This window comes from Paramormyrops kingsleyae, chromosome 4 (genome assembly GCF_048594095.1).
Source record: "Paramormyrops kingsleyae isolate MSU_618 chromosome 4, PKINGS_0.4, whole genome shotgun sequence".
Taxonomy (NCBI): domain Eukaryota; kingdom Metazoa; phylum Chordata; class Actinopteri; order Osteoglossiformes; family Mormyridae; genus Paramormyrops; species Paramormyrops kingsleyae.
Window position 1 is genome coordinate 23,769,621 of NC_132800.1, and position 13,623 is coordinate 23,783,243.

General features: G+C 40.3%; 1 protein-coding gene across 5 annotated transcripts; it reads right to left on the minus strand.

Moving 5' to 3' along the window:
- Positions 1-939: 939 nt before the first annotated feature.
- On the minus strand, positions 940-8,703 carry ube2v2 (ubiquitin-conjugating enzyme E2 variant 2). Of its 5 annotated transcripts, XM_072710894.1 has the most exons (5): positions 8,548-8,565; positions 5,269-5,334; positions 4,785-4,933; positions 3,118-3,243; positions 940-2,583 (listed from the first exon to the last, which is right to left on the minus strand). In XM_072710894.1, the coding sequence occupies exons 2-5, from the start codon at positions 5,294-5,296 to the stop codon at positions 2,437-2,439; spliced, it is 450 nt and encodes a 149-aa protein (XP_072566995.1). In that variant the 5' UTR covers positions 5,297-5,334; positions 8,548-8,565; the 3' UTR covers positions 940-2,436. The 5 variants fall into 5 exon arrangements, with proteins under 5 accessions (XP_072566995.1, XP_023699153.1, XP_023699155.1 ...); XM_023843385.2 differs by lacking the exon at positions 5,269-5,334 and having other exon boundaries at positions 8,548-8,703; XM_023843387.2 differs by lacking the exon at positions 5,269-5,334 and having other exon boundaries at positions 8,532-8,553.
- Positions 8,704-13,623: the final 4,920 nt, after the last annotated feature.

The following is a 13,623-nucleotide window of genomic DNA, read 5'->3' on the forward strand; positions in this document are numbered from 1 at the left end:
AGGCATCCACAAATCAGTCTAATCCAGTCCACAGAATGCCTGCATAAAAGGCCTTTCAACTCACTGCCCCCATAACTAGATGGACAAAACATAATCCACAGCTTTCAGTCATACTTAAGACAAAAGTAATCAAATAATGAAATCGAGCTTGCAAATTCATCATGAGAAGTCTTACATTATCACGTTCATCCCGAAAACCCCCAACGTTTCTGTTTTTAATCAAAATACTATCGACCAATACAGACTACTGAAGTCACAAGGCATGTTGCTCTAAGAGAACTCAGGACAACAGTGTTTCCCAATCCGGTCCTGAGGGACCCACAGCCGGTTCATGTTTTTGCTCCCTCCAAGATCCAGTCCCCAAGGACCAGATTGGGAATTGCGGCCTTAAATTAAGGGAAGTCGGTCTGGACTGACAAGTAACATACTAGCATTAGATTCTGAAAACATATTCTGCATCTTTTACACGATTTGAGTTGAATTTCACTGTTTAATTGATGCATTTATATGCAGTAATCTTGTGAATCCTCCCCCCCCGAGAAGACAAATCCAGATAGATGTACTTCAACAAGGTATCACATAAGAAGAGTCAGCTTTACATAGAGCGGTCAGCTGGGATTCAATAGGTGATGCTACCGCACGGCTCATGTAATGACAACGGCAAGCGTACAGGAAGGAGTAACGGGAATAGGCCACCTGTCGTCCAAATCATGTTACATGCACCTGGTCGCCATCAAAACAATTCACTGGAAGCCACTTGCGAAGTGGCATGAATTCATAAATAGCTTCACTGAAGCTTGGAGAGAAGTTTATAGATTAACAATCCGGTCTGGCAAGTTTAAGGTGGTTCAAAGCTTACGGGGAATAAAAGGCCAGTGGGCTTTGCATCACATGACACACCTCCCAAATCACAGCTCAATGGACCTCCACAGCAATGCATCAGTTTGACTTGAAGCTTTATTAATCAAACACTCCAACCCAGTGGATTCTGGTCCACCGTATCGTAAGGTACAGAGAATCTTTATTAACAGCTAATCGTTGCAGGTACAAGAATCGCTCACCTTCTTTCCAACATTTGTGCCCACTGTGTCTGTCTTGGCACCTTAACGGTTAAAGCTTAACCAGAAAAAATAAAAACAAACAAACAAAAGAAAAGTACAGAAAAACAAACATCTTGGAAACCCAAAGGATGTAGGTTTACAAAGTCATTTAAAGCAATATTGTCAATTCCACTCAACAAAGAGCATTTTAAGTGGCCGATTTTTAAGCCTCCGACAGGTCATACTTTAACCTACGTTCTGCATCAGGGGAGACACCATACATGTAACAAAACTGAGTTTCTCAACAGTATAACTGGACCAAAAAAAAAAAACTGTATTAAAACAATCATCCATATGTAGATGCTTGGCAGGCATTTTGAAAAGGCTAAGCTCCCTGGATTCAACCACTAGATGTTTAAGGCCAATGCATGGTTTATAGAGAAAAGCACGTGGCTCAGAAATAGACATCATCAGACTGGGACATGTGCGGATCTGGCCAGCTCGTGTTTAAAACAAAAGCAAACAAACACCAAACCAACCAGAAGCATACAGCGAAAACTAAACTGGCAGCCGGTCATCATGAGTCCCTTTGTGATTAGAGGCTTATTCCTTCCCACATGCACTGCAATAAAACATTACCAATCATTTTTGTATATGGAAGAATGTACCATGAGGGCATACATAGTTTGCCAAGGAAAAAAGAAAGTCCATATTTAAATTGCAGACCGATTTTAATCTCAGAAAATGACATTTCCATACACCTATTGTCTTATTTTCACTAAAGTTAAATGCATGTTGTTTAGAACAAAGACAAATCTGCAATTACTGGTACATACACAGAGCTGCTTAACAGAAATCAGCTGGTATTGTGTCATAAATACAGATATGGAAAACAACCCTTAACACTCTGTGATACTACTAGTAGTCTACCGCCACACTTTAATACTTATGAACAGATTCTGCAACATAGTTTAGTGTACCGCTAGGTTTCACTAACATACAACTTAATATGCAGCTCATTATTAATGTCATTTAAAGCATGCCTCTATATACACATTCTATGTTTTATGGTGACCAGTCATCTTAACATACGTTTAGGTTTGCAGCAACGACCGTGTGGGTCATGCTTTTCTCTAAGCAGAAAGCCGTCTTAAGTTTCCACGTTCATATTCTGAGTGCCTTGAATAAGAACAAAATTACTCGGAGCGGTTCTCGTTTCAATCTTTCAACTGCCACAAAGAACAGGAAATTTTATTGGATGTTTTGATTTAATGAACAAAAATGTCCCAATCCTGACCTTAAGATGAAATCCTTTGCGTGGTTGGTGAGCATTGTGAAAATTTACAAGACATTTAAGAGGAGATTTAAGACAGAGGGTCAAAAGGATCTATTAGAATTAATTGCTGTAGGTCTGTCCTTCTGGTGGTTGTGGAAGCTTCATATTCTCTTTGGACATCATTAGACGCCGCAGCTCTTGAAGAACAACTTTAATGCTATAAGAATTTTGCCATTTTGCTAGAATTGGTATGCTACGTGCATCCACCTGCAAGGACAAAAACTGATTAATCAGCAAGAACGGATGCTAATTCCAAATGCCACAATTCCGGCATCTTCCATTAGCCAAGGACACCTTTGAAAGGGAAAGGATTGTAAAGATGCAGATGGAACATTACATAGAACTGGTTCAGCTAGTAAAAGTGCTGACCTACACAGAGAGCAACAGACTGGGCCGGGGTCAGATCTATAACACTCAGCAACTTTGACCTGGATGGATGGCAGTGGCTCAATGCAGCATAATTCATGCCATCAGGAAAAGCAAGGGAATGCAAATACAATCTACACTGCTACACAACCACTTAAACACATATATAGGATCCTGCTTTGAACAACTGCCTTAAACTCCGTGACAACTAAGATAATATAATAACAATGGCAGTTATAACACAGCAATAAACTAACACCAATTTAAGTCTATAAAATGCAATTTCAGTGTTCAAAAACAAAGAATTGTATTATGAATAATACAAGCATGCAAACTAAGAACATGAGCCCCCAAAAATACATAACTTCAACTTACCGTTCCGTTGGAATTATTTATGCCATTCATACTAATTTTCGTTACAAATCTAACAGACGGTGGTACTTCTGGGTATTTAGGTCCACATTCTACTTTGAGGCTGTATATTCGGTTTTCATAGTTAGTCTAGAAAAGAAACACACAGGACTGCGTTATTTAATCCTCGAGTCGCTGCTCGGCAAACTTTGCAAAATGATCCCACCAAGCACTTCATCATCAGACGCCAGGTAACTGATAAGACCTAAGCTACCCTTAGAAGACCGAGAAATCGTCTACATCTTACAGCCAAGTAATGTTCACTTTACACCAATCTATGGGAGTGATTTAGGAAGCATACCATTCCGATGTGTTAAGGTCCAACCACAAAATGTACTGAAAATGGCTTATCTATTTACACCAGAGAAAAAATAATAATAATAATAATAATAGAGAAATGGTACGTCTGTCCTTCCCTTCTATAAAAAGGTCTACAGATTTGTATACTTCCGGAGTTTTACCACAGAAGCAGTTGGTTCTCATTCCAGGAAGATATGAAAAGCAGAGTAATGAAGTAAGCCTGAAGCCAAAATGAGCAGATCTAGACATACTTATATAGAAATGTATTCATGATATTCTTTAAATAATTCTAAAGAGGCCAAAATTAGCTGTCATCAATACTGCCAACCTCAAGCAAAGCATTCAGTGCTGCTGCAAAAATTAAACTCTGCGGCAATCTCATGCTCTGCAGCTACATCACTTATGACATCTTTAGACATGCGAGAAGGAAATTAAAGGGAGGCTTATTCAAAGCGTAACCAAACTCAAGTACAGTCAAGCTATATTAAATCAAGTAATAGGATGGGAGGGCAGACAAAATCATAATGAATTGTCACTTCATAAAGTTACCTTTATTCAAAAAGCCACCTCCGTTTTATTTATGAGATGCATCACATTCTTAAAAGGGTGCCAGACGCGTATAACTGCAATTATTTAATGGCCAATGCAGCAAAACCATCCAATTTCAGGACCTTATAACTCTATAGTACCCCCACCCTTTAAATTTTAAGCAGCAATTTTGGATGTTCACCACTTACCAACACTACCCTTTGCTACTGTTGTTGAATGGCAGGTACATTAATACATGCACCGGCCCCTGAGCTAGGTAGGTAGGTAGCTAAAGTTTATTGCCATATCAGCATCTCTGGCTCAGAGCTAGAACTAAGTTCAGTCAATAAATGTTTACATGGAGACAGGAATCAGATTTAACAACTTTAAATGGTAGTTTAAAGTTGCTATTCATATACCTAGCATTGTGTAAATGTTTCTTTTTTTCTTACATTTTTACTTATATATTTTTAACAGTTTTAGAAATTGTTTTCTATTGTTTTTATTATCTGTATTGTTATTTTTTTGCTGATCCTATGGATCCTGTCCTTTTTTTGTACTGTCTTTTTTCATTATTGCTGCTGTTTTCTCAAAGAATTTCCCCATTGTGGGATTAATAAAGTCTAATCTAATCTAATCTAGTTTATTTTGTTTTGTTGAAATTTTTTCATCAGCCGTTATTTATGGGACTCTGAATAATGTTATAATACCGATCAGCTAACAGACGAAGAAGGAGCTCTTTGAATGCATAATACGAAGAGCTTATGGTCGACTAGAGGAAGCTGCGTTGGCTGCAAGCTCACCCGCGCAGGTCCAATGATCATGCCTGTCCATCTTGTGAGAGTCATGTCTTCGTCGTCCTCCAGGCCCCAACTGACCGTTCCATCACCTACTCCCTTCTGGCCTTCTTCAAGCTCTTCCAGCAAACGAAAATTGCGGGGAACTTTGACTCCTGCAATAATAAACAAATCAAAGCAAACAGTCAACAGGATTAAATAATAATAAAAAAAACAATGTATACATTATTCTAGATAAACACGAGTTGACATTCAACAATGTCATGAAAATATGCATTTAGCACAGGGATGTTTCCCCCCCCCCCTACATTGCACCTTCTCAATGACTGCAAAACAGTGCTTGCAACTATGCTTACAATTAGGCAATTTACAAGGGAAATGGTGTCTTTTTATAACACTGCAGAACTGCAGAAAGCATCTTAAAATGGTTGAAAATGCATTTCTCAACATAACTTTTTGTATTTGTAATGACAAACAAATGTGCACGTACCATAAAAGATGAGCATCCCATTGTTCATTTACAACTTTAGGACAAAAAACAACCCCTATTCAGGCCCTGCATGGGGGGTGGGGGAGGGTGTGGGCACAGCCAGCAATGGAATGCACAGATTGCTGCAGGAAATTAGCGATTCCTGCAAAAGCTATGCTAACTCACCTTCTACAAATGACAAATAAAATACATCACGGGATTAAGCTGCATGTGGAAACATCTGCGTTCATCCAAAATATTTGAAAGACAAGGCAAAAGGCAAGAAATGATCACAAGAAAAATGAGGCAAATCTTTCACCACTTCCCAAATGTAAATACCTAACATGCATGAATTACACAGAAAACCAACTGGCTGTATGTTCTACTGTAACATTTCTAGCTATGGGGCAACTTTTATGCTGTACTTAATCCTGTAAAGTAAATGTTTCAACTAAGATGAACAGTTCAACAAAGCACATGGTACAATCTCCAATAAACTGTGAATGATAATGTTCCCATTCAAAAGCAATTGCTACCTAATGTATCCAATTTCAAAAATGATCCAGTATCTAGCTACACACAATAATATATCTCCAAGACATCTACTTTGGGTCAAAGGAAAAAAAAGAAGCTGAGGCAGAAAAAGACAATTAAAATCAAGCTATACTGACCAACTAGCAAATGCTTATATATCTGAAGCAAAACTGCACAACCATTGATTATACTGATGAGATCACTGGTATTGCAGTGCCACCAAGATTTGAAAGAGCAGTGAATTACTTCATACATTAGGCAGCCATCCACAACTGTGCCCAAGACTTTATATAATCCTCTTCCATTCACTTATTATGCGGTTGATGGCCAAAACATACTAATAAGACTATATTTAATTGAATTGCTAAAATAATCTTGTTTCTCTAATATTTTTCACAGCTTATCCACAGTAAAATGTCCAAATGACATCCTTTCATTGCCTTGATATGAGTTTTCTTGAGTACAAGCACTGACATTTGTCACTGCTGACTACAACTCAGCAAAAATCACTACCATAACGAATTACATCAATGTCACTATTTGCCAGTAGAATAAATGATACTGTGACAACTGGCTATAACAATCATATTACGAAGTTCAAATACAAAGTATGCGTGCATATGATTAAAACCAAACTACAAGCATTTTTTTATGTTTAGTTAAAAACTAAACCTAACCATCTACCAATGTAGTGACACATCAGACAGGTTGCCCATTATATCAGGAGTAAATGGTTTCAAGCTTGCTTGAAAGGTGCAGCAATGCATTCCCGTACAAATATTTTCCTTGAATGAGGAAAATCAAAACCAAATCTTGAGAAAAAGTTCCAAGCTGTCTGATGTCTTTGGTACAAAATCCAGAGCAAGATCACACCACACATCACAGATTTAACCAAAGTATGTTACTTGGAACATTTGAAAACCATTTACTCTGTTGTACCCATCGTTCAATAGCCTCAAAGTTTATTGAATGAATATTATTATTACAGCTGTTCAAAAATGAAACACCGTCAAATAGTTTTGTTGAACAGCACTGGGAAAATATAAATATCAAACACAAGGCAAACTAAGTAAGCGTATTTTAAACCCCCCCCCCCCTTTTCAAATGAGTCTTATGAACTAATTATTAGCCATCTTATTTTAATTACAGTATGTAATCAAGCAATCTGGAACTCCAGAGAACAAAATAAATTATCACAAAAGCATCATTGTTAACCAGTTACAAAGTCAATGGACAGATCTGTCTTCCAAACAGTGACGAGAAAGGCAAACTGATGGGGTGATTCAGGTCAGTTCTCAACCTGAGTCCTGGCAACCTATATATGGCATCTAATAATAGCTGCAACCTAAAAATGTTTTAAATTGCATTGCCGCATTTGTGTTGTTTTTGAATAATAAGTTGCTTTCAGTTGATTGGTGCATACATCAGAAGAGCAATACAAGGACAAGACCAAAACGGATTACTGTTATTAATCACCAATTGTTCAAGAGAACTTATAGAAGCATAGTTATACAATCTAGCTAAAGTTTATCAGTTACAGCAATCATAAGAGGAACAAGTAGAGTTACTAGCAAAAAACAATCCTATCAACTTCTTGGATTTATAAGATTACAGAAATTGTGATGGCTTCCGCCGGAGCAACCTAATGAGGATCGGCACAGCCAGAGGGACCCCAGGACCGGAGTTTAAATGTCGTTGCTTAATATAGTTAAATGTGGCCTCTATGGCAAGTTACTCCATCGTGTATGAAACAAACAAATCTGACACCCCGTTTACTCGACATGGACGATTTTGTCGAAAGCAGAGGGTTTGCATTACTTGTCTTTTTTTCTTCCTGCTTTTTTAAGGAATACGCAGCAGCTCAAAGAAATGCGATCGGTATCTCCCCCACCTCGGTATTTAGGGTTATCCAATGTGCGCTACCAAGGCACACCCAGCAGTATGGAAGGCCAGCTAGAACAAAGCACGTTTCTGCGCAGCTAGCCATCCAACCAGCTTAAAAAAAAAACACGCATTAAAACTTTTCTGCGTCAACTGTCACCAATTCGACCGAGGCGCATAATAAAAATATCGTTTTTTTCGCGAGCCTGCAGTACGCATGTTTAATGTCGGCGAGGCCTAAGCGCGAGCGGCGTAACGTTCTGCGGAAACGGCTCGCGACTGTTAGCTTAGCAAGCCAGCGACCTCACAATGGAGTAATCACGAAAAACACTCTTTATGGGGTGCCATTATAACTAGTCACCGAGCCTGTAAAGATGTGCCCGCTTTTCAATCGTTAAAAATAGAGGTCGGCGACATTTGCGACAGAAATTAAAGGTACGAGAGTCGGAACTCGGGCACTTCCTGACTGAAGAGAGGAGCTCTGCGGCGCGACTCGTGCTGCCGTGTGCACGCCGTCTTCTTCAAATTTAACATGTAAAGTCCTCAATAACGAGGTGTCGACGCAGTTTAACTCACGGCCGCAACGCTGCTCGCATCCGCACGCCTACGTTTGGCCCGCTCGCACCCAAAGTTGCCCTCTAAATAATAACTGTCGGATTCCGATCAGCAACATTCACAGCATAATTAATAAGTGAAGAAGCACAGAAGACCTTCCTCCTGTTCGGCAACTAGCTAAGAAGCGGTGGATGTATTTGACTGCCAGACAGTAGCCAAGTTCCTACTCGCTTAAGCTAAATATACAAGCCAGCGCATTCGTTCTTATGACTGTGGCACGCCCAAACAGCATTAAAGGAGATTATTTGTCTCACTGATTGTTAGACAGACCTGAGGAGGCCGCCATCTTGTCCAGCCGAATCCAGAACCAAACGGAGTTCTGACACGCCGGTCACATGACTAGCGCGTCTTCGCCGCAACACAAGCAGCGGAGTGGAACGAGCGGGATGCGCTACGTAACCGCGTAGGGCCTGGCGGTCATGTGACTAACGCGTCACAGGCGGCATCGTGGAAAGGGTTTGGGACGGAGTTCCTTCGCGTGCCGCTTAGGCCAGTGTAGACGTAATAAAAAGTGATTATATAGTGAATGCATAAGTAGGTGTTATAGAACATTAAGGCGGAATGAGAAATTAAGCGTTTTAAAACGTTTTCGTCAAGTACTCTGTAAAATTTGTTTATATTATTATTATTATTTGATTGAGTGAAGAATATCCCCCTTGAATCGATAAAGTTTATGATATATATCATATATTTTAATGGTCTAATCTTAAGTTATTTAAAATTCTTCTAACTGGTTGAATATTTATTATAATGATTACTAGAACTCATATGGGAGGTATTTTCTGCAAAAAATAAAATGAAAATGAAAATGATAAAAAGAAAATACAATCTCCACTTTGCCATTTAGTTTCCATAGTCTGTGCGCAAAAATCCTGCAAAAATGAAAAAGAAATCAAAATAACACCATTTGCATTTTCATTTTCCACTCAGGCACGAGTAATTTGTGCAAAAATTAAGTATAAAATTAAAAGAACACTTTGTCTTTTCATTATCTCTTTTGCATTTTCATTTTCAATATACTCGCGGTATTTTAGTGTCATAATTAAAATGAAATCGCTAATCGGTAAAAGAAAGAGCAATATCGACTTTGCATTTGCTTTATCTTCACAGCATGCACATTAACTGCTAAAATGAAAATGAAAATGAAATCTTTTCATCATATTTACTTTTCTGAGGCTTATCGGTACATCTATGACAATATTAAAAAGAAAACTCAAAATGGATAAACCGAAATCAAAGTGCCCGTTTGGATTTTCATTTTCAGCACAAACAGCACTGAGGCTGTAAAAATGAAAAGACAAACACAAATGAGTTACAGCGCCATCTACTGCACTTTGACTTTTCGTTTTCCATTTAGCATTTTCGTTTCCTACTTTTCATTTTCGTTTTCAAGTTCACATCATGCAAATATATGCTAATAAGGCGGGTGGGTCGATGGGCGTGTCTACGACTACAAACCAGTAAGGGTTCAGTCCCAAAAAGGCAGCTGGCAGGAGAAAGTGACGTCACAGGCACCCGTCAAGGCAGGTAGCGGCAGCTGCCACTTCTTAGCGGCAGCTGCCACTCCGTTACAGGCACCCGTCAAGGCAGGTAGCGGCAGCTGCCACTCCGTCACAGGCACCCGTCAAGGCAGGTAGCGGCAGCTGCCACTCCGTCACAGGCACCCGTCAAGGCAGGTAGCGGCAGCTGCCACTAAGGAGCTTGGCAGCTGCCAGTTCTTAGTGGCAGCTGCCAGTTCTTAGTGGCAGCTGCCAGTTCTTAGTGGCAGCTGCCAGTTCTTAGTGGCAGCTGCCAGTTCTTAGTGGCAGCTGCCAGTTCTTAGTGGCAGCTGCCACTTCTGTCCGTCGCTAGTGGCGCTTAACAGTGGCAGGTCCCGTTCGAATACAGTGCCTGCCGGGGTACAGAGACAGCCACCGCCGCTCGTGGAAGTAAACCCGAGATGCTGTGCACGGCTACGATAAACTGGAATACGGAAATAAATTGAGGACTTGTTTAATCTTTGTAATCTTTGTCGATTTGCACTTTGTAGACGGTACCTAAGCTCTCCTCAGACAGCGGACTGCTCATAGGGAGCAATGTTATCCGTATTTCTGTAAATACATATTGTTTGGACGAAAATCCAGTTGTAGCTCATTGTCTACCTTACCACTGTTAAATAGACCCGTATATTGTGTTGTAAGAACGTTTTGTTTAAGATTTATTGAGCCGCGAAGTTCGAATCTGCCAATATCGTCCCAACTTTACCGAACTATTGCAGTTGATCATTTAGCCGATGTACAGAATCTCTGGTTTAAGCTACTTCCAGGAGTGGCGGGTAGGTGCCTCTCTGCTGTATCTGAACGGCACCTGCCACTAGACCTGCCACTACCGGCAGGCACTGTTCCCGAACGGCTCCTGTCACTGTTTAGCGCCACTAGCGACAGCACAATCATTGCTTTTGATCATTTAGCCGATGTACAGAATCTCTGGTTTAAGCTACTTCCAGGAGTGGCGGGTAGGTACCTCTCTACTGTATCTGAACGGCACCTGCCACTAGAGCTGCCACTAGACCTGCCACTACCGGCAGGCACTGTTCCCGAACGGCTCCTGTCACTGTTTAGCGCCACTAGCGACAGTACAATCATTGCTTTCTCAAATACTATCTTAAAGAGATGTAGAGTCAGCAACAATAATATAATTCGTAGTCATACAAAGATTAAACAAGTCCTCAATTTATTTCCGTATTCCAGTTTATCGTAGCCGTGCACAGCATCTCGGGTTTACTTCCACGAGTGGCGGTGGCTGTCTCTGTACCCCGGCAGGCACTGTATTCGAACGGGACCTGCCACTGTTAAGCGCCACTAGCGACGGACAGAACTGGCAGCTGCCACTAAGAACTGGCAGCTGCCACTAAGAACTGGCAGCTGCCACTAAGAACTGGCAGCTGCCAAGCTCCTTAGTGGCAGCTGCCGCTACCTGCCTTGACGGGTGCCTGTGACGGAGTGGCAGCTGCCGCTACCTGCCTTGACGGGTGCCTGTAACGGAGTGGCAGCTGCCGCTAAGAAGTGGCAGCTGCCGCTACCTGCCTTGACGGGTGCCTGTGACGTCACTTTCTCCTGCCAGCTGCCTTTTTGGGACTGAACCCTTACTGGTTTGTAGTCGTAGACACGCCCATCGACCCACCCGCCTTATTAGCATATATTTGCATGATGTGAACTTGAAAACGAAAATGAAAAGTAGGAAACGAAAATGCTAAATGGAAAACGAAAAGTGCAGTAGATGGCGCTGTAACTCATTTGTGTTTGTCTTTTCATTTTTACAGCCTCAGTGCTGTTTGTGCTGAAAATGAAAATCCAAACGGGCACTTTGATTTCGGTTTATCCATTTTGAGTTTTCTTTTTAATATTGTCATAGATGTACCGATAAGCCTCAGAAAAGTAAATATGATGAAAAGATTTCATTTTCATTTTCATTTTAGCAGTTAATGTGCATGCTGTGAAGATAAAGCAAATGCAAAGTCGATATTGCTCTTTCTTTTACCGATTAGCGATTTCATTTTAATTATGACACTAAAATACCGCGAGTATATTGAAAATGAAAATGCAAAAGAGATAATGAAAAGACAAAGTGTTCTTTTAATTTTATACTTAATTTTTGCACAAATTACTCGTGCCTGAGTGGAAAATGAAAATGCAAATGGTGTTATTTTGATTTCTTTTTCATTTTTGCAGGATTTTTGCGCACAGACTATGGAAACTAAATGGCAAAGTGGAGATTGTATTTTCTTTTTATCATTTTCATTTTCATTTTATTTTTTGCAGAAAATACCTCCCATAGAACTCACACACTGGGTTAGAAGTTTGAATCCCAGCACTGCTCTGTGAGTGTAGAGTTAGCATGTTCTTTCCAGATTTCCAGATTTATCTCTGTAATATTTGTTGTACTAATTGTCATATTTACCCATTACCATTTGTATGTGTTATATGATTGTTGTATGTGGTACTGTATGTCTATTTGTCTTTTTGTGTACTTGTGTGTAACAATTTCCTCTGGAATAATGGTTTTCTGATTCGGATTATTTAATAAGTCATGTCATTTTTTATGCTTGTTTTGTCCTTGTAGGTGACCAAAGCACAACGATAATCACCACTAGTTACACCTGACCTTTATCCATGAGGTGTGATTGCGTGTGATTTGACTTGGTTTGCAATGCAGGACAGAATCTGGAGGCATTTTAATTGATGACGTATGTTACTGTCTGGGTTTTCTACAGTGATTTTCTTACCATCCATTGTTATATTACTTTGTAAAGCTTTTGTAAACTCTGAACAACTTGCACTGAGGAATCTGGAGCAGCCGTATTAGGTGGTAAGGTTATATATTTCAAAAATCAAGATTTCATGAAGTTGACTGCAACATTCACTTAATTTTTAAACTTTGTCTTGCATTTGGTCAGATAAATTAGGATAACCGGAGGGGGGGGAAAAAATAAATAAATCAACAAACACTAAAACCTCAGCCCGCGACGACCCCAGGCCAGGACCGTTGGAACTCCTCTCTGTAAACATTTGCATATGCCATTTTTGTAATCCTTCCTTTTTTGCATATATCCAGAACATGGATTGACACGCAGCTGCAGAATCACACCCCCCGAGTAGAAAATCACACCCAGAGCAGCGCCAATGCTGGACTGGCATTCCAAAGAGGGCGCTCGCTATCCTATGGCCACATCCTACCCCAAACATCCGATTGGCCGAGCAGCTGACAATTTGATGCCCATTAATAAATAGCTTTATTTACCTTTTCAAATGCCCCACAATGGCAATAACACTCCCCAATTATTAATTCAAACCGCAATACTGGCAGAACAACATTGTCATTCAGACAGTATTGCATTCCACTTTCATACAAGAAAGGACTTGACTCAACATTCTATTACACAGCACAGAAAGGGACTGCCATCAATCGAGTTACTCTTCATGGGGTACGGAGATCCCGCAATGTGCTCAGCAGCCATTCGCATTTGCACCATATCCGTACACCACATGGTTCATAGGTTTATAAGTAGTTTGATCCGAGAAGCATGTTCTGCTACAAATAAACGTTAGCACGTTTTTATCCACGGCTACGTACATTTTTGTTAAAGCTGGACAGCCCACTGGAGCAGTTGGGGGTTTCAGAGCCTTGCTCTGGGGCTCAGCAGTGACATCACACTACCAGACATGGGATTTGAACTGGCAACATTTGTATCACAAGCACAAATCAATCATCTGTAGTTTATGAATGAAAACTGCAGCAAGGTGCAAATGCCAGGTATGGATCTACCTGTACTATGGACAAAAGAACAAAACGGGCAAGACACTTCCA